The sequence below is a fragment of the Meriones unguiculatus genome, chromosome 8, assembly GCF_030254825.1.
Source record: "Meriones unguiculatus strain TT.TT164.6M chromosome 8, Bangor_MerUng_6.1, whole genome shotgun sequence".
Lineage (NCBI taxonomy): Eukaryota > Metazoa > Chordata > Mammalia > Rodentia > Muridae > Meriones > Meriones unguiculatus.
Genome location: NC_083356.1, coordinates 68,553,710 through 68,572,999, shown reverse-complemented (window position 1 = coordinate 68,572,999; position 19,290 = coordinate 68,553,710). Strand labels below are relative to the sequence as shown.

The 19,290-nt window shown below is 42.9% G+C and overlaps 1 protein-coding gene across 2 annotated transcripts in view; it reads left to right on the top strand.

Annotated features, from left to right (window-relative positions):
* Positions 1-19,290, top strand: part of Camsap1 (calmodulin regulated spectrin associated protein 1) — a 67,525-nt gene that overhangs the window by 23,459 nt on the left and 24,776 nt on the right. The window contains exons 3-6 of one of the 2 annotated variants that reach the window (XM_021641058.2): positions 132-293; positions 11,188-11,268; positions 12,221-12,253; positions 14,700-14,841. In XM_021641058.2, the coding sequence (XP_021496733.1) occupies positions 132-293; positions 11,188-11,268; positions 12,221-12,253; positions 14,700-14,841 (418 nt within the window). The remainder of the gene's footprint in view (positions 1-131; positions 294-11,187; positions 11,269-12,220; positions 12,254-14,699; positions 14,842-19,290) is intronic. The other variant, XM_021641059.2, reaches the window with a different exon arrangement.

Sequence of the window (19,290 nt, the reverse complement as noted above, 5' to 3'; positions counted from 1 at the left end):
AGGCTGGAACAGTGCTAGGGATGGACAGGCCCCAGTCAGTGCTGTTCTTTGTAAGGAAGCCAAGGCAGAAAGTTTTCTTGCATTGGGACCTGCAAGACGTGTAGGGTGCTGATTGCTGCCTCTGTCCCCAGAGTGCCCACATGGCGATGGTCGATGCCTTGATGATGGCCTATACTGTGGAGATGATCAGCATTGAAAAGGTGGTGGCCAGTGTTAAGCGCTTTTCTACATTCAGCGCCTCAAAAGAACTTCCCTATGACCTCGAGGATGCCATGGTATTCTGGATCAATAAGGTAAGTGCCTGTCTTGCTCTCTTCCTGATTGAGAGCTGCCTGTTTCCTGCTCCCCATGCTGGGACTTGGCCACTAGAGCCTGTCATTTGGGACTGCATGATACTGTATACTGCCAGGTGTTCCAATAGATTAGTAGACAGCCCTTATTCCTGAGCACTGAGAGTTGAGTGGGATGGGTTTGTATGTGGAAATGTGCATGTGTGTGTTGTTAAAGCTAATGAGGTTTCATTTTTATCTTAGGTGCTTAAATATAGTGCTTGTTTTATGATCTTTACTGATAATTTATTGGGGGAAGAGTCAAGTCTCTTGTGTATTCCTGTATTTGTTTGTCTGTCAGTGTGTTACCTGTATATACATATGTGTTCATGTGGGAGTACAGGTGTGCACATGCCATTGTGGAGGAAGGTCTCAAGTGCTGGTCCTTGCCTTCTATCTTGTTTGAGACAAGGTCTTTGGTTCTCTATGTCCCATTTTGTTGTTGGAGCACTGAGATTGCTACTGTGTTTGAGTTTACAGGCTGTGCTGGCTACTTTTAGGGCATCTTGGCACAAGCTAGAGTCATTTTAGAAGACAGACCCTTCCTTGAAAAAAATACCCCCACTATATTGGCCAGTGGATGAGCCTGTAGAATATCTTTTCGATTGGTGATTGATGTGGGAGGGCCCTGCTCATTTATGGGTGGTGCCATCCCTAGGCTGGTGGTCCTGGGGCGCTATAAGAAAGCAGGCTGAGCAAGCCAAGGAATGCTGGCCAGTAGGTAGCATGTCTTCATGGCCTCTACTTTAGTTCTTGCTTCCAGGTTCTTTCCTTACTTGAGTTTCTGCCCTGACGTCCTTCAATGTCCTTCAGTACTGTTACCTGGAAGTGTAAGATGAAATTTTGGTCATGGTGTTTTATTATAGCAATAGAAACTAACTAAAACAGTTTTGGGGGATTTGAACTTTGGTACTTTACCTACTGAGCAACCTCCCTTCCCCTTGTATTACTGTTTTTGAGAAAGATAGCCAGGTTGGCCTTAAACTTGCTATGTAATTGAGGATGACTTTGAATTCTTGATTCTCCTGCCTCCAAGTCCTGGAGCATACAGATACATACCGTCATGTCAGGCTACATTCATGTTTCAAGTAAATATACTGTATTTTTTTGTCTTCCGACTTGTCACGCGAAGACATATGTGCTAATTTGGGATTGTGACAAATGATGCCCACTGTTCACATAGCTCTCAATACATGTTGGTCTTGGAACACATACATGTTGGCACTTCACTTCATATTACTGTTCCTTGATACCATTCTAGGATCTCACTTTGTTTTTCTTGTTTCAGTTTTCATAAATGATTCTTTTTTCTTACTTAATATTTGTATTTGTATTTCATGGTTTACTATTTCCTTAGCATTTCCACAGCAACTTACAGTCCTTATTTACTGTTTTCCCTGCTGTGGCTTCTCTGGTGGTTGCTAGACTGTGGGCTCTTCCCTGGTCAGAGTCATCAGATGCAGGGTGTGCTTCTGGCTAAATGTTCTCCTCACTCTGCAGTCAGCAAAGCGAAGCTGTTTTCCTTTACTACATTCCTGTGTTCTTAAAAGTCCTCTACATAACTTTGCTGGGGCCTCACAATCTATGGCATTGAGTTCTTGGTAGTGTGCTGAGCTTCTCTCTCCTTGTAGCGTTCCTCTGGGACCCTGTTCTCCCCTAGCTTAGATAGTGGAAGCCTAGTTTGCCTGCATTTCTGCCATCCTGTAGTCTTTTTTTTCTTCCTGGCTTGAGGTGTAGACAGTTTAGCCTTTTTCCAGAGTACCATCCCTGCTGTGATTGAGCGTCCTGGATAGTCTGGCACCAGACTACAGCAGATAGGATTTATTTAGTTCTCTCTGCTGGGGTGACCTGAATCATCTCTGGTAATCATTTAGGTTCTCTTTATCTCCTGGGTGCTCTGAGTTGCACTGTGGCCCATCTTTTTGATGCTCTTTTAACTTTTTGGTGTATGTGTGTGTGTTATATGCATGTATGTATTTATATGTGTGTATATGTGCGCTGGTGTGAGTACAAGAGGTCAAAAATCGTCTTTTGCCACCCGGGTTTTTTAACCACTGAACGTTGTTGAGCTTCCTAATTGGCTAACCTGCCTGGCCAGCAAGTCTTAGGTCATCTTATCTCCATCTCAAGTGTCCAGAGGGTTTTTTTTTTTGTTGTTGTTGTTGTTTTGTTTGTTTTGTCTTGTTTTGTGGGCGCTGAGGATCTGAATTTGGGTCTTCATGCAGCACAGCAAGCACTTCTCCTGCTGTGTTATCTTCTCCAAGGTTTTACTGATAACTTGGTTTAAAACCCACTCTGCTGAAACATAGCTTACATGCCACATGTGGAGATGGTTCCTTGCGTTTTAAGAAGCGGTAATATTCTCTTAACAGCCACCACAGTCAACAGCTTTTCTGTCATTTCAGAATGCTGCCTTGGGCTCCTTTGCAGTGATCCCCTACCTTAGACGCAGGCTCATACCCATCTGCTCTCTTAATGGGATTAGATTTGGCTCATCCAAGTTTTGCTTAAAATGTTCTTGTACTTTGTTCTTTTCACTGAACCAAATGTATCTATAAGTAGTTTGGTCCTGTTTATGCCTTGTAGAATTTCTTTATATGATTGTACCATGATTTGTCTTTCACGTTTTGATGGACATCTGAGTACTTTCCAGTTATTGTCTCTCTCTCTTTTTTTTTTTCTTTTTTCTTTTTTTTTTTCTTTTTTGGTGGTGGGGGGAGTGCTAGGGGTGTTTGGGACAGAATTTCTCTATGTAGCCCTGACTGTTCAAGATTCACTTTGTAGACCAGGCTGGCCTCAAACTCACATTGATCTGCCTGCCTCTGCCTGCCTTAGTGCCTGGCTGTTTTTGTCTGTTTTGAATGAAGCTGCTGGGACATTTGGATATATCTCTGCATTGCTGATACTCGTTATCTTTGAGTGAGTGTTTAGCAGAATTGTTGGGGCAGATAAGTGAGTGTTTTTGTTTGTTTGTTTTGACAGGGTCTTACTATGTAGACCAGGCTGTCCTTGAACTTACCAAGTGCTGGGACTAAAATCCTGTTCCACATCTAGCATTTGGTTAAGTCTTTAGAAAAAATTGCCAGAATGAACACATTTCTAAATTCAGGGGCAGGGTAGGAATCTTTTGGCTCTGTTATTTGTACTTGATCAGTTGGTCTTTGATTTGGAGTCATTTGTGTAGTAGAATCTTATGTATTTCTCTGATTTTTTATTTTTTGCAAGTTCTTGTTTAAATATTTTACACAACTTTTATTTATCTTTCTTTTTTTGTGTGTGTGTCTGTGTGTGCTTGAAGTAGAGTCTTACTTTATAGCTGAAGCTGCCTTGGAACTCTGTGAAGCTTAGACGGGCTTTAAATTTTTGGTCTTTCTGTCTCAGTCTCTTGAATGTGTGATTACAAGTAAGTAATATTCTTGGTTTAAACCAGTTTTTAATTGGGTTCTTTGTCTTAGTCTAGTTTTAAGAACATGTATATACTTTGTTAGGATTATATGTTGTGGCTTTATTCTCTTAGTCTTGTCTTTTTACCATTTCTTAGCAATTGCTGTACTGAAGCAAAGGTTTCTGGGATATGAAGTCTAGTTTACATTCTTTCTTGCTAAGAGATTTCTGCCCTGCCCCAAGACTTCAAAGATTTGTTTCCTTTCTTCATCCTAGTGGTTTGGTGGTCTGTGTTCTTCCTTGAGCTTTCTGATTCACCTTGAATGTATTTACTGTATATGAGGGAGGGAAGGGATGAAGTCCTGCTTTTTGCACAGAGAGCAGTTAAGAGACTCCCGATATTTTTTTTTCTTTCTTCCTTCTCCCCTCCCCTCCCCTCCCCTCCCCTCCCCTCCCCTCCCCTCCCCTCCCCTCCCCTCCCCTCCCCTCCCCCCTCCCCCCTCCCCCCTCCCCCCTCCCCCCTCCCCCCCTCCCCCCTCCCCCCCTCTCCCCTCTCCCCTTTCCCCTCTCCCCTTTCCTTTCCCCTTTCCATTTTCTTTTCCTTCCTTTCTTCTGAATGTGTTGGGACCTAGTTGAGCTGCACTGTGAGTCTGTCTCTAGACTCTCTTCCTCCAGTGACCTATGTGACTTCCCATGGTAACTTGAGGTGACTGTAGTTTATACAAACAGTAGTCTGTAATAATGACTTGAAATTGAACAATACGTGTCTTTGTACTGGATTCTTTTCTATTAAAAAGAGAGTTGTTTTAACTCTAGTAGATTGTCTGCATGTTCTCATGAATTTTAGAATCAACTTGTTGGTGTCTATAGAAAGCACCTGTAGGGATTTTGAGTGGGAATACACTGACTCTAGATCAGTTTGGGGGCATGGATGTGTTACCCTGTTGAGGAATGCAGTTCATTGTCACACTTTGTTCATTAAATTTATCCCCAGAATTTCATTGTTTTGAGCTGTGTTGTAAGTGGTGTTTTTTGTGTTTGTTTGGTTTATTTCCAGTTGCTTGCTGCTAATTGATAGAAACACAGTTAAATTAAAAAGGCCTTTTCCCATTTGGAATGGGATTTCCTGGGACCTCTTATAGAATGTGAGTAGAAGTGGTAGAAGATGACATTTTTTTGTTGTTGTTGTTGCTGATCCTCGGGACCCAGACAGTTGTCTGCAAGTTTTTTCTTCTAATGCATTTTTTTCTTGTTTTGATATTAGAGTGATACAGCCTCACAAAAGATATTGGGATGTTTTCCTTTCTCTGTCCTTTGCAGTAAGTTAAACATGATTGTTTTCAATTTATCCTGAAACCTTTGGACTTGCTGGTGAAGTTATCTGGGCCTGGAGTTGTATATGTATATTTCGTTTTAAGTTGTTTAGATTTGCTGTCTAATTTTGTGTTAGTTTTGGTAATTTGTGGCTTTCACAGAGTTCATCATTTTTAAGTTGTTGGATTTATTAGCATGAAGTTTATTGACTTTTACTCTTTGGGTAAACGTATCTGTAGTCTGTGGTGACCCTGCCTTTGTTTCCTGATTCTGATCGTGGCTTTTTCTTTCTTGTTTTTTTTTTTTTCCTAGTTTACTGACTTTATTGTCTTCAGAATATTATATGTCTCTTCTATTTGGTGTTTATTTTTTCCCTCTACTATTGTTTTTTTCCCATTTATTTTACTTTCTTTTTTCATTCCACCCTAACATTTATTTGTTTATCCTTTCATTCATTCATCCATCCATCCATCCATCCATCCACTTATTTATTTATTTATTTATTTATTGACAGGTTCCAAATCTTTAGTCCAAGCTGGCTTTGAGTTCCCAGCATTTCTCTTGTCTTAGCCTCAATGTTCACCTCTTAACTGTTGTTGTTGACACATAGCAACTGAGCATATTTGTGCAGTGTGACGTGACATTCCAGCCCCGTGTAATGGTCAGATACAGTGAGCACATCATCTTAAGCACTCATCTTCTCATAGTAGACAAACCTTTTTTCTCCGGCCTGGACAAGTAGCACAGTGGCAGAAATGCTTGTCCAGTTCTACTTTCAGCACTAAAAGCAAAAGTAAAATGTTTCTACTCTTGAAGCAGCATACACACTCTCTTCATACATTGTTAAGATAGAAAGCTAGTTTATTCAAACTTGCGTTGCTTCTCATGTGTGAGGCTGCGAGGTGGCGCTTTTCCTCTGAGCAGTGCTTTGCTTTGCCTCGCCTCATGTTCTTGGGTATGTTGTATTACATCATTCTCTTTAAATATTTTGATTCATTTGTAATTTCTTGTTTTATCAGTGGATTACTTTTGTTTGATTTTTAGTATTTGGAGGAAATTCATTCCATTACATTTTTGTATTTTACTTTGGTTTTTCGAGACAGGCTGTCTGGCTGTCCTGGAACTCACTCTGTAGACCAGGCTGGCCTCAAACTCAGAGATCCTTCTGTCTCTGTCTCCCGAGGCTGGGATTACAGGTGTATAGAGCATCACCACCCAGCTGGATTTTCTTGTTTAAGATTTATTTTAATATTTTTATTAAGTGTTTGGTGGGGTGGGGGTAGGGCATGTGAATGGAGGTGTCCACTGAGGCCAGAGGTGTAGGCAAGATCTCCTGAACCTGGAGTTACACGTGGTTGTGAGCCTCCCTAATGGGTGCTAGAAACCAAACTTGGATTCTCCCAAGAGCAGTACATGCTTTTGAAAGAGCCATCTCTCCGGCCCCTACTCTTGTCTTTCTTTGGTGGTGTGGCTTGGCTCCTGGAGTGACTTGAGTTCCACTGCACTTGGTCTTCCTGCTCCTGGCTTTAAGGGTTGTTTTCTAGGTGGACAGGAGCTGCAGCATTGTCTGTTTCATGGTTCATTCTGTCAGCTTTGCTCTCCCTAGGTTCAAAGTCTTTTTATCAGTGTTTATACATTTTTATGAATTAATCCCTTGTCTTTAAGCTGTATGATCACCAGTGACACATAGCCCTTGTCCCTAGAGGCTCCTGTGTTTAGAACCCAGTATCTTTTCTAAGTGCTTTGTGAGCAGTATTGGAGTGCCTATGCTGTACCTCTTTTCTTCTTTTTACTTTTGTATGTGTATGTGTGCGTATATTTGTGTTTGTGTATTTCATTATATAGCCTGGTTTGCCTACTACTCATAGACCAGGCTGGGCCCAAACTCACAGTATCCACCTTCCTCTGCCTCATGAGTGCTGGTATCAAAGGTGTGCACCACCATAATCACTGTTTTTACTCTTCTGTCTTTGTCCTGTTTAAATGGATCTTGAGCACTCTGTAGTTTGCCTTCCTCAATTATTCATTTGGTATTCTCTGCCTTGTCATTAGAGTGTTTAGACCAGTTAGGTTACTGTGCTTGTCCATGTGGCTGAATTTTACCATATGGCCTCCTGATGTCTAGTTATCTCATCTCCCCCCCACCCCTCCAAGACAGGGTTTTTCTGTGACACCTTGGCTGTTCTGGACTCGAGTTATAGACCAGGCTGGCTTCAAATTCACAGAGATCTGCAGGCCTCTGGCTTCTCTGAGTGTTGGGATTACAGGCTCCCGCCACTATGCCTGGCTTTCATCTTTTTCTTTCATTTCTTTTTTTTTCCCCCAAGCCTTCCCTCCTTTCTTTCTTTGGGATACATGTAGTAGTTCTCCATTACTTCGTAAGGTTGCTGTAGGTTATGACCTACATTGTTAGGTTGCCAGGGGCTACTGTGACCTGAGAGATGTATTTGTGGTAGTAGGAGATCTGTTTTTCTCCTGGGACTTTGACATTGTTGTCACATTCATTTTGTGGCAACCCCACCTGGTTATGTTCTTTCTACTTCAACAGTCATTTGTTGTTTTTATTTTTAATTTTTTTGCAGGGGGGATTGTACTAGCTGTGGTTGTTGCTGTGGAGGCTGGTGCTGACCAATGCTTTCAGGGTTTTGTGGCCTCCCTGATATGAAGGACCAACAGTTCACAGTGGCTGTGCAATGTCCATACTACAAAGAGATAAGAGATAAGGGATTCTTGATGTTTTAAGGATGTGTAATCTTTTTTTTTAAGGGCATTTGTGTATGTGTGTGTGCGCATATGTGCGAGTGCGTGTGGGTGTGTGTGGGGGTGGGAGTGAGGCATGTGTGTATTTTCAGTGCAGGTACATATTGAGACCAGAGGAAGATGTCTGTCTGTTCTCTTCCTTTCTTTTTTTTCTCATTCCCAAGACATAGGGTTTCTCACTGAACCTGGAATTCACCATTTTTTGGCTAGGCTGGCTAGCTTACAGTGCTACCCGTGGTGCTGGGCCACAGGTGCACATGGTATGCTTTGCTTTAAAAGCAATTACGTTTTACCTGTCTGCCTATGTATATGTGCATGTGTGCTTGTTCCATGTGGAGGTCACTTGTGGAAGTTGATTCTGTATCCTGTGGATACCAGGGATTGAATAGATTGTCAGCCTTCGTAGCAAGTCTTTCTACTTAATGAGCCATCTTGCCAACCAGCTTCCACCCAGCCCCCGTTTGTTTGTTTGTTTGTTTGTTTGTTTTACATTTTTGGTTTTTTCTTTATTTTTTTAATTTTAATTTTTATTAATTACTATTTATTCACTTTGCACATCCCCCCTGTAGCTCCCTCCCTCTTCTCCTCTCAATCCCACCCACCTTCCCTCTTCTCCACCCATGCCCCTCCCCCAGTCCACTGATAGGGGAGGTCTTTCTCCCCTTCCTTCTGATCCTAGTCTATCAGGTCTCATCAGGAGTGGCTGCATTGTTTTCCTCTGTGTCCTGGTAAGGCTGCCAGCCCCCATTTTAACACTGGTGTTGGGGATTCACTGAGTCATCTCCCCAGCTTATGATTTTTTTAAATTTACTTCTGGTTTATTTTGTTTATTGAGACAGGGTCTCTCTCTATAACCCTGGTTATCCTGGAACTCATTCTGTAGACCAGGCTAATCAAACTCACAGAGATCTGCCTGCTTCTGCCTCTCAGCTGCTGGAATTAAAGGTATGTGTCACCTCACCTGGCCTATATTTATATTTTGAAATGGGGTGTCATATATCCCAGACTGTTCTCATGCTGGTTTTTGCTGTATAGTTGCGGTTGAACTTGAACTCCTGATTCTCTTGCCTCTATAGCCCTAGTTTTATTTGGTGCTGGGAATTGAACCTAGGGCCTTGTGAATATTGGACACTATACTGACTGAGTTATACTAACTCCCGCCCTTTTTTGAGACAGGATTTTGCTATTACTCTAGGCTGGCCTAGAGCTCACTACGTTGCTCATACTGGACCTCAGGTGCCCAGCAGTTGTGCCATGTTGTGCATGTCTTGCCCAGCTCCGTTTTGCTCTTGTGTAGTTCCTAGCAGTATCTCAGACCTCCAGGGGTCCCTAGTCCCATGTGCAGAGCTGGCTGTACTTGTGCATTTCCAGCTGCATTCCTCTCCCACCTGGCACCTCCCATTGTAATTTTTATAGACTGGTTATGAATCTGCTGAGCTTTGCTTTCCTGGAAGAGGCTGTTAACTGGACATTTTTCCAGGTGCCACAGCTCGATATACACAGCGGTTGGCAGTTTCTCTTTTTGAATGAAGATGTTGCTTCCTGGTTGCAGGGTGGGCCTTGGGGGCTGAGATGACAGTTCTTGCTCCAATTAATGTTTTTCAAAAGTCAGAACTGACTCTCATGGTTAGCCTCCTCCTGCACCCTTGCTGTCCATCTCAGCCCCACTCCTTGTGCCAGGTGCTGCTGTGCTCACCTGTGTTTTCTGGACCATGTGGTTTCATAGCAGATGCTTTCTTCGGTTTGCCATGGCTATTCTTCTTGATTTTGAAAAGTAATTTATAGCTTCCTTTAAGATACCCATTTTATCAAAAAATTGAAATTAATTTACATTTTAGGTACAAAGAGTTTTGTTTTGTTTTTTTTCAAGACAGGGTTTTTCTATGTAGCCCTGGCTGTCCTGGAACTAGCTCTGTAGACCAGGTTGGTCTTGACCTAATGGAGATCCACCTTCCTCTTCCTTCTGGAATTAAGGCATGTGCTATCATGCCCAACTATTTTTTAAATAGTTTGCTTTCCTTTTTTTTTTTTTTTTTTTTTAAAGAAAGGTCTTATCTATCCAAGACTGATTTGGAACTCACTGTGTAGCAGAGGAGAGGACCTTCTGATCTGTCTGTCTCTATCTCCTGAGTGCTAAGATTGCAGACATGAGCCATCTCACCCAGATTTTGCTAGTGGCTTCTTTACTTTCCTTCAAAACTCTTAACTGTTGGGTTGGTGACATGGCTTATCAGATAGGGGTACTTGCTGCCAAGCCTGATAACCTGAGTTTGATCCCTATCCACATGGTACTAGGAGAGAACTGACTTCTGCAAGTTGTCCTCTGACTTCCACAAGTGTACTGTGGCATCATAAGCACAAGCACACATACACACATAGAATGGATGGATGGTTGAATGGATGGGTGGATACATAGTCTGACGGACCAACTAACCATGTGAACCTGTGGCCTTTCCCTGTGGGAGGCAGAGACAAGTGGGTGTGAGCCACCACATGAGTGCTGGAAAACAAACTTGGGTCCTCTGCAAGACAAGTGCTTTTAACTGCTGAGCTGTCTCCCTATGCCCTTTATCTTAGCTGTGAAAAGCTTTTCTGCCTTCTTGATGTCCTATAGGTAAAGAGTTCACACTGTATTTTTGTTTGATAATAAAACATTTAATAATGCACATTTTTTATCTGACTTGCTTCAACCACTCCTCTAAGTATCAATATGTATTTTTACAAAGCTTGCCATTATTTTAAAAATACAAGAAATTATATTGTGTGTGTGTGAACAAGCATGTGAGCACATGTAGTACATTAGGTGTGTTGCAGTCACAGGATACTCTGGAACTTAGTTTCTTCTTCTGTCCTTTATGTGGGTTTCAGAGGTTGAACTCTAGTCACGAGGCTAGATTGAGAAGTGCTTTATATCTGCTGAGTTGTCTCATTAGCCCAACATAAAATACAAATTCGATACTATCTTAATTTCAAGAGAGATTATTTAAATCTATGATTTTTAAGGGATTTACAGCTTGGGTTTTATAACTGAATTTTATTTTTTGTTGACTTTCTGTCGTCAGAGGAGGTATGACCCAAAATTAGGTAGATTGTTATGGGGTGGCAGCAGGCAACTGTGTACACAGTTTAATGGGGGTCTGGCCCTCTTGATTCCACAGTGGTGAAGAGCCTCGCACAGGCATTTGGAGGCACAATGGTTTCCTCGCGGGAGCAGGCTGACTCATGGCAAATCTTGAGTCACATAGAATCTAGCTGTTCTGCATCTTTAAAATTGGCCTGATGGCATCTGTGTCTTAAGAAGTACCAGCAGGTGCTGTGGAATCTCCTGGTGGTAGAATGGAGATATAATGGATGACATGGGGGAGCAGTAGCCTTCTTAATGCATTTTCTTTCGTCTTAGGTAAATCTTAAAATGAGAGAGATAACAGAGAAAGAAGTTAAATTGAAACAGCAGCCATTGGAAAGTCCTGCTCATCAAAAGGTAAAGGGTAAATTTATTTTCTTTGAAACACACTAAGTTAATATTACTAGTTTTAAAGAATTATGTCTATTTCTACTTGCTCATTCTATATTTTTCTAATATAGACCCAAGTAAGCTGGCCTTTAAGATTCTCTTGGTGGCTGATTCTCATTGCCCCAGTTAGGAGTTGCTATGGGCAACTTGTCTTCTATTCCCAGTCCCCCAAGAGGTTTGGGTTATTCGGGGAGGATTTGGGAGGTCCAGTAAGGAAGCCATGTAGCCTGAGCTGGGAGTGAGCTTCGGAAGGTCAGAGATTGAGCAGCAAACGCCTTGCCCTTGCAAATTCTTGAGCTGGCCTGTTAGGTGCCATGAGGCCAGCAGGGTCTGAAGCCTAGTGCCTGGAGCCAGTAGATAGTGTGCACCTTGGGACAGGTGCAGATGGGTGTGTTTGTTCCACATTCTGGCTTTGGCCTCGTCTCTGGCCCTTTTCTCTTTTGCCAAGGACATGTGTCACAGTCTGTGGAGTGTACCCAGGAGTGCCTGACTGTTGACACAATTTTGCTGCTGAGAGCAATGTCTTCTCCCCTTGTAGTTTTTTTTCTCTACACCAATGAGCTCTGGTCAGCTGGGTTAGTGGAGAATCAGGCTGGAGCTGGGTGCCTCCCTAACTAATCCTTGGATGGGACAGGCACACATGAGCATCGACAAAGGGAGCAGACCTTTAGCCTAGCCTCCTGATTTTCTCAAGTTTGAAACTATTCTTTGCTGTTGTGAAGGGTAGAGGTGTAAAGGGGACAAGTTACCTTCCAGTTGAATTGCCTGGTATTGTGATTGGCTGAAGTCATGCACACTAGAAAGCCTTTGCTTACCAAAGACTGTCTCCACCTCTTGTGTGTGAGCGTGTGCATCACAGCCACACCTGAACCTGCAGTGCTGACATTCCTTTCCACCTTCCTTCCTGCTTCCTGAGCAGTCTCCCTCCAAGTGGTATTGGAAGTTAGTACCCGTAAGTGACCCAGGCCGCCGTCTGCCATCTGCAAAGCCATCTTGTTGCCATCATGCGCTTCCATCAAAATTGCTTGTGCCCAAGACTGGGTTTTTGTTTGTTTGTTTAAATGTCCACCTGGGGTTGTGTTATACCTTCTCTAGCATGAGCCCTGCTGGCCACGCTGATGAGCTTTGTTAATGTGGCACTTTGGAATGCCATGTCCATTTCCCCCAGAGTCTTAGTGATCTCTCAGTGACCAGTGTAGCATAGCTGACAGGACACTGTCTTTTCTAGCAGACACCAAGAGGTCTGATGGTGACTGATGGTATCACTCCTTAGCCTTTTTCTTTCTACCATTACTTTGCCTGAGGGGTGTTATCTTCCATGACCTTCCCTAGTACCTTATTCTAGGCTGTCACCAGGGGCACAGGTGGACTACAGAGAGGCTCTTGCTGGTGTTTCTTGATGTGGTCTCCTTGTAGCAACTCAGGTCTATTGATGCAGTCAACCCAGATTCTGCAGTCTGAGTTAGGTCAGTTCTGTTGCAGGGCTTCTGAAATTATGTATGAATTTTCACACAAAGTTTCTAAACCAGGATTTGGTTTAGTAATTCTAGCAGTACCTAAATGGTGGCCCATTTTGGAAGTGGACTAGTTTATTGCTGAGCTTACAGGAAATGCCTAGTGCCAAGTGGTGCTTTTTCATGTGAACTTTTGGGCATAGATCTCTTGTAGATGGTTTTGTATGTGCCCTCTGATTGCTTGGTTTCCTCTAGCTTCATTATTTGGCCCAGATTGTTCCCACCATGACTGTGGGCTGCAGAAGGCCCACATAAACCTTGATTGTACTTCCTACTAAGTAAGTTAGTGAGAAGGAGGAGGAAGGCATGCTTAACGAGTGTTTTGAGTACTGAATTTGACCAAGGCTCACATACTCAGGTGTCCTGTAGAGAGGTTTGGTTTCAGATAAGTTTTATGAAAAAGAAAACTTTAAGCAAAACCAATCCCTTTTAACTTTCCTTGTTAGAGAGGCTTTGGTGTCCTACAATGGTGTTCAGTAAATAGCCCAACAAAAAAATCTGTGGTAAAAATTGACAGGTTATAGGTTTTATCTGAATATTTCACAACTAGAAGCTTGAAGTTGTGGGTGGGGAAAGTAGTCATGTGAGCTTTCTGGGCCCCTGTAGTTCAGTGTCAGCCTAATTTTTACCTATGCCATCCATCTTTACTCAAGAAAACATTTGCTTTACTGCATGCCTGCTCACTCCCTGTTTGCTGTCTCTGTGAAAGCCTGGCCTGGAGCATGCTGTGATGCACTGCATGCTGGAACCTGTGGACTTTGCACGTGTGGTACAGTATGAGGAGGGTTCCCTGTGATAGTACATGTTATGGCCTCTGAGAAACAAGTTAAAATGTGTGTTGGAACATTCAGTCAACACAAAACAAGCCTTGTTGCTAAATCTAAAAGGAATTGGTTTTTTCTAATGAGCATCACTACTGGTTATGCCGAATATTTATGGAGGCATTAGCTTGAAGTCTAGATTCCAAGATGATTCTTTGAGTTGGACTCACCTGCAGGGCTCTCAGAAACCAACAGTTCTTGTTAGAGTCAGGTGCTGGCTCTCTTGTTTTTTAGTTGTGTGTGTGTGTGTGTGTGTGTGTGTGTGTGTGTGTGTGTCCTTTTTGGAGAAAATGTATCTGGTGTGTATCCTGCCCCAGGCACTGATGCAGCCAAGAGCATTTCACTGTAGCTCTTGTGGAGTTGTATCTACAACTGAGCACTCCCTTTCCCTTCTCTGCTAAGCTATCACTGACCATAGACAGAGAGGCATGGGCTGTGGTGCTTAGGATACTGACAGGTGGCTTCCTCGGGGTGCACATAAGGGAGCCATGGCCTGTCATTTGCTTGATGATCTTGTGGGCTTAATCCTGATGTTTCACTTGCAGTTTTTGGTGGTCAATGTAGTAGTGTAGAAATTTTGTTTAACTTGGTTTCTGAAATTTCCAAATTATCATTGGTATTTTGTTATCCTTAATGACCAGTGCTAATGTTGATAATATTTAGAACAGTGCTTATATCTTGGGTCTTTCAAGTATCTGAATGCTCACTATTTAACTTGTTTCTCATTAGTTTGCAATTCATTGGCTCATGATAGCGTAGATGTATATTTTGTCTCCTTCCCGTGTTTGCCCACTGCCAGCGTCAGTTTAGAGTCAGACTGGCCCCGGTGGTATTGGCGCGGAATCTCTGCCATCCAGTGTAGCCATGAAGCCCAGTCCCTGGATTTGACCTTGTTCTGGTCGGAGGGCATCACCCACATAGCCGGCGCCTTTCCAAGCAACAACAGTTGGTCTTCATGTGGCTTTAGGCTTGATGTAAATCTTGCTCTAGCCAGTGTGCCTATAACATACACAGGGTGAAGCGATCTCACACGCAGAGACCATTTTCCTTTTATCAACTGCAGGTCCGCTATCGGCGAGAGCACCTTTCTGCTAGGCAGTCACCCTACTTCCCGTTGTTGGAGGACTTGATGAGAGACGGCAGTGATGGCGCTGCTCTCTTAGCGCTGGTTCACTATTATTGCCCAGAGCAGATGAAACTGGATGGTGAGTGGAGAATGCTTTCCCTGAACAGACCTGAGAGGGAACGGTGCATTTAACATGCAAGAAAAATCCAAGGAAGTAGCATGGAGTCCCTGTGTCAGTTGGGATACTATCACATCCCTCGAGATTCCGAGAGACCAAATACTTATACATAATCTGCATCACATGTGATGTAGAAATTGCCCATTGAGTATTTGGGTAATATGTCATTATATATTATACCTCTGTTTCAGTGTGAATGGGGTTTAAAATCCTTCCTTATTGAAACATCTAGAACCTAAGCCAGACAGGGTGGCACACATCTGTAATCCTAGCATTTGGTAGGCTGAGTTAGGACCAAGATCAGCCTGGACTGCATGAATGAGACCTCTTGTTGGAAATGAAAGCAAAACAATTCTGTAAAACTTCCTGAAGACACAAGAATGAATGCTAGATTCAGTCTGTCTCCTGCCATGACAGTCTGTTCTGACGCCAGAATACCTCTTTCTGGGAGCTTGTGATCTGCAGCAGGGAGGAGGAAAAGTGAATGGCTCTGAAGGACATGGCTCAGATCTGCTTGGATGTTATGGAAGCATAAGCTGTCAATGGCTCAGTTTCCAGTGGCTCAGTTTCCTAAGTGCCTTTTTTTTTTTTTTTTTTTTTCCTGGAGTGGGCAGGTAGAGTGCCAGGGACCTGACCAGTGCCTGTCCTGGAAAAAGTTTCAGACTTTAACCCTGAAAAGTTTAGATTGTTGTTATGCCTACTCCAAGATGATAAAACCAGCAGGTGGACAGATTGGCGCTGGCTTTGGTCTATGACTGGGATTTTGGGAAGAGTATCAGAAAAGCCCTTACTTAAAATGCATAGAAATGTGAGGAACCTTCTCAAGCACCCATGTCTCTGAGGACTAAGAGGAAGTCCACAAAACAAAACAAAATAAGAAACAACTCTGAGGAAAGAATTCAGTGGTTGATACTTGCTTAGCATGATTGAATCCTTGGGCTTTAGCATCACATGAAAAGGAGTAATGTCTGGGGATGCAACTTAGTAACACAGTGCTTGCCCAGCGTGAAAGGAGCGTAAAAATGGTTGAGTGCTAGTGACACTCTGGCTCTGTAGAAACTCCGGAGCTCTGCTGGTGGAACATTTTCAGAAACTACATTTTCTAGGGAAACATGCCTCTGTAGGGCCTCCAATGTCACAGTAGGTTTAATGCCAAGACAAGGGGAAGGGCACAGAATGAAGGGGGACACAGAATGCTTAAAATACCAAAGGACATAAAGGAAGACATGGAAGTTGTAAGGAAGAGGGGGAGGTGGGCACTTCCTCTCAGAGTTTTGGAGGCTTTGCCCTCCTTTGCTGTGTAGCTCAAGCCTACCTCTGTATAGTCTAGGCTGCCCGTGGCCTCATGAGCACTGAGATTAGAGATCTGTTCACCACTGCCCATTGTGCTCCACCATCTCTTCACTCTTGACTGTGAGTGCACTTTCTCAGTTCTCCATCAGCTTCTTCAGTTGTAGCCTGCTTTGTTTGCATGTTTGTTTGTTTTTGAGACAGGGTCTCTCTACATAGTCCCGGCTGTCCTGGAACTCAGTATGTAGACCAGGGCAGCCTCACAGAGAGCCTTCTTCTTTCACCCGAGTGCTGGGATTAAAGGCATGTGCTGCCATGCCCAGCCTGTAGCCTGTTTTTTAACCAGTCCTTAAGGCAGAAAGTAATATTAGGACTAACATCCTTATTGAAAAAAAAATTACATGAAGAAATTGACAAGACACACCTATAGCTTAACTGATACTGCCAGAAACAGGAATTTAGATAGCCCCATAGAAGACTTGAATACAAACTTGGCAGGCACACTGAATAAAAATACATCAGCAGGGCTGGCAAGATGGGCCAGGGGGTAAAAAGTGCTTACTCTCAAGCCTGATGACCTAAGTTCAGTTCCAGAACCCACAGGGTGGAAGAGCAGCACTTATTCCTTCTGCAAGTTGTTCCCTGGCCTTCACATACTCAAACATTTGAAAAAAAATGACTTTGGGCTGGTGTTGTGTCATGCTCCTCTCCCACCACATACTCAGAAGGCAGAGACCTCTGAGTATATGGAACTCTGAGTTCAAGGACAGCCTGGTTTACAAAGCAAGGTCCAGGCCAGTCAGGACCACATAGTTGAGACCAAGTCTGAAAAAACAAAACAAAAAGAACTTGGCAACAAAACAAAACAAAACTTGGTCAAAGCCATAAAAGAAACTGCACCAGATTCAAAAGCATATATTCCCACCAGTTCAGGACATTAGAAATCAGTAACAAAGACAAAGCTTCTTTCCACGCTCTCCTAAAATCTGTAGTACTTGCAGACCAGGGTTATGTATAAACGCTCCATGAGCAAGAGAAGTCACAACTTGTGAGTAAGAGCTGTAAGAGTAGGAGCTTTTATTTGTTTTCACTGATATGTGACAGCTATTTAAAATAACATCTAGGACAAACCAGTGTGGAATAGATATTGAACAAGTGAACAGCTACCAGAACTCTAAGATACAGCCTGAAGTGTACTGTATGTTAGAAAGCAAGGAGCTTGGGAATGAAGGAATTTGGTTCATTGCAATGGCTTAAAAAGAGGGACATAATCCCAGAGAAAAGTAAAGGAAGGAAAAATGAAGTTTTATGACTGTTTGTAGAGTAAACAACTTAATTATAAGTTCCAGGCTCTTACAAGCTGCCTAGCCAAGAAGTAAAATAGAAGTACAGAGGAGATCAAGCCAGAGAAGCAAGACAGTTCACCAGCTAGAGTTCTGGAGCTGCTGCAGGAAGATGGAAGGACTTTGGCTAGCAGTCATGCCTAGGTGTGTCTTTGTAAGTCAGTTTGAAGAACTGTGAGAGCCTGGGTCCCCCTTTGCTTCCAGTAACATCTTCCGTGTCCAAGGACTTAGAGATATGAACACACTTGGGGGAGACTTATCCTGTATGCCCTGGTCTCAGGCTCCAGCATGGAGCAGGTAGGAGTAAGGTGACCAGAATCAAGACTTTTGTGTGAGCATCTTCATCTTGTACCAGTAAGCCTTAATTCCTTGCTGAGTTCCCTAAGGTTGATATGCTCCACATGCAAAAGCTGGGCTTATGGATGAGACCCACAGTGGCTGAGGTTTGGCAGCAGCTAGCTTCTTGCCTTGGTCACCTGCAGCAAAGCCCTAATGCCTCCCTCTAACACTAAAGGGATGCCCAGAACCCCCTGACATTTGAAGTCCCCCTGACCTGAACGAATACTCAGGTCACAGATACAGTTCAGAATACACAGCAGTAAGGGATCTATTTGCCAAGAATGGATACTGGGCAGGGCATCTGGAGGCCTGTCATACCGGATGTCCATGTTAGGTACCTTAGAGCTCTGAGGAAGTGTGTGTATTTGATACCTAAAGTTTTAAGAGTCTACTAAAGAATTAGTTGGCTAAGTAGAAAAAAACAATTTTCACAGAAAATAGAACAGAAAAAGCAAAGACATGGAAGTAAAAGGGAAACTAGAAAAATGAGATCAATATATAGGAGGAACTAACAGAGAAAACTGAGAGGTTTTTACCCAGGGAAAGTGTAGATCCCCTTGGTTGAGCATAGCCAAATCTCAAGAATCCAGTAGATGTGTGCAGTTGAAGGACTATGGTGTATATCCTAAGAAGGCCCCAAATAACTTTGAGGGAAGATAAAGCAGGTTATATAGAATAGGGGACTGCATGAAAGCAGCAGATCCCTCAAGCCAAGTCCTGGAAGCAGCACAGCTTGCTTTTTCTAGCCCCTTGCTTCTGCACTCAAGCTTGCTGGGGAGAGGCTACGTAGAGCACTTCATTATCTTTGAGGAGTTTAAATGGTATTATATCTTGTTGAAATAAAAGTTTAAAAGTAAATTTAGCAGTAAAGTAATAAACATTTTAAATGGTTTGAAGAGAAGCTAGGTAAAACTAAAAGCCTTTTTTTTTTTTTGATGGACTGATTAGTTAGTTAAAGAGAGCAAAATAAGAAATGAAGGAAACAGACCAGGTGTAGTGGTGCTTTGATCCCAGTAGGCTGAAGCAAGTGGGTCTGAGGCTAGCCTGATCTACAAAGCAAGTCCAGGAAAACCAGGGCTCTGCTATACAGAGAAACCCTGTCTCGAAAAACCAAAACAAAATAAAGTTGCAGAAAACAAAATGATATAAATTCAGGTCTAGTAGGCTTCAAATAAAAATATGGAGAGTGTGTCTGTGCTGTGTATGTTCACAGTGTTGTGTGACGCAGGCAGTTCTGTGTTGGAGAAAAAGGGATGAGAGAGCTAGAGACCATAACTACAAAGCAGATGATATCAGGCATCAAGAAGTACATCCTTGTAGGCTGACTTCTTGTAGGAATTTTTTGCTGGGGCATTTTATCAAACTTTCAAGGGATTGATAGTTTTTATGGTTTATAAATTGTGCCAAAGAATAGAGAAGGTGAGATGCTCCTGGTCTT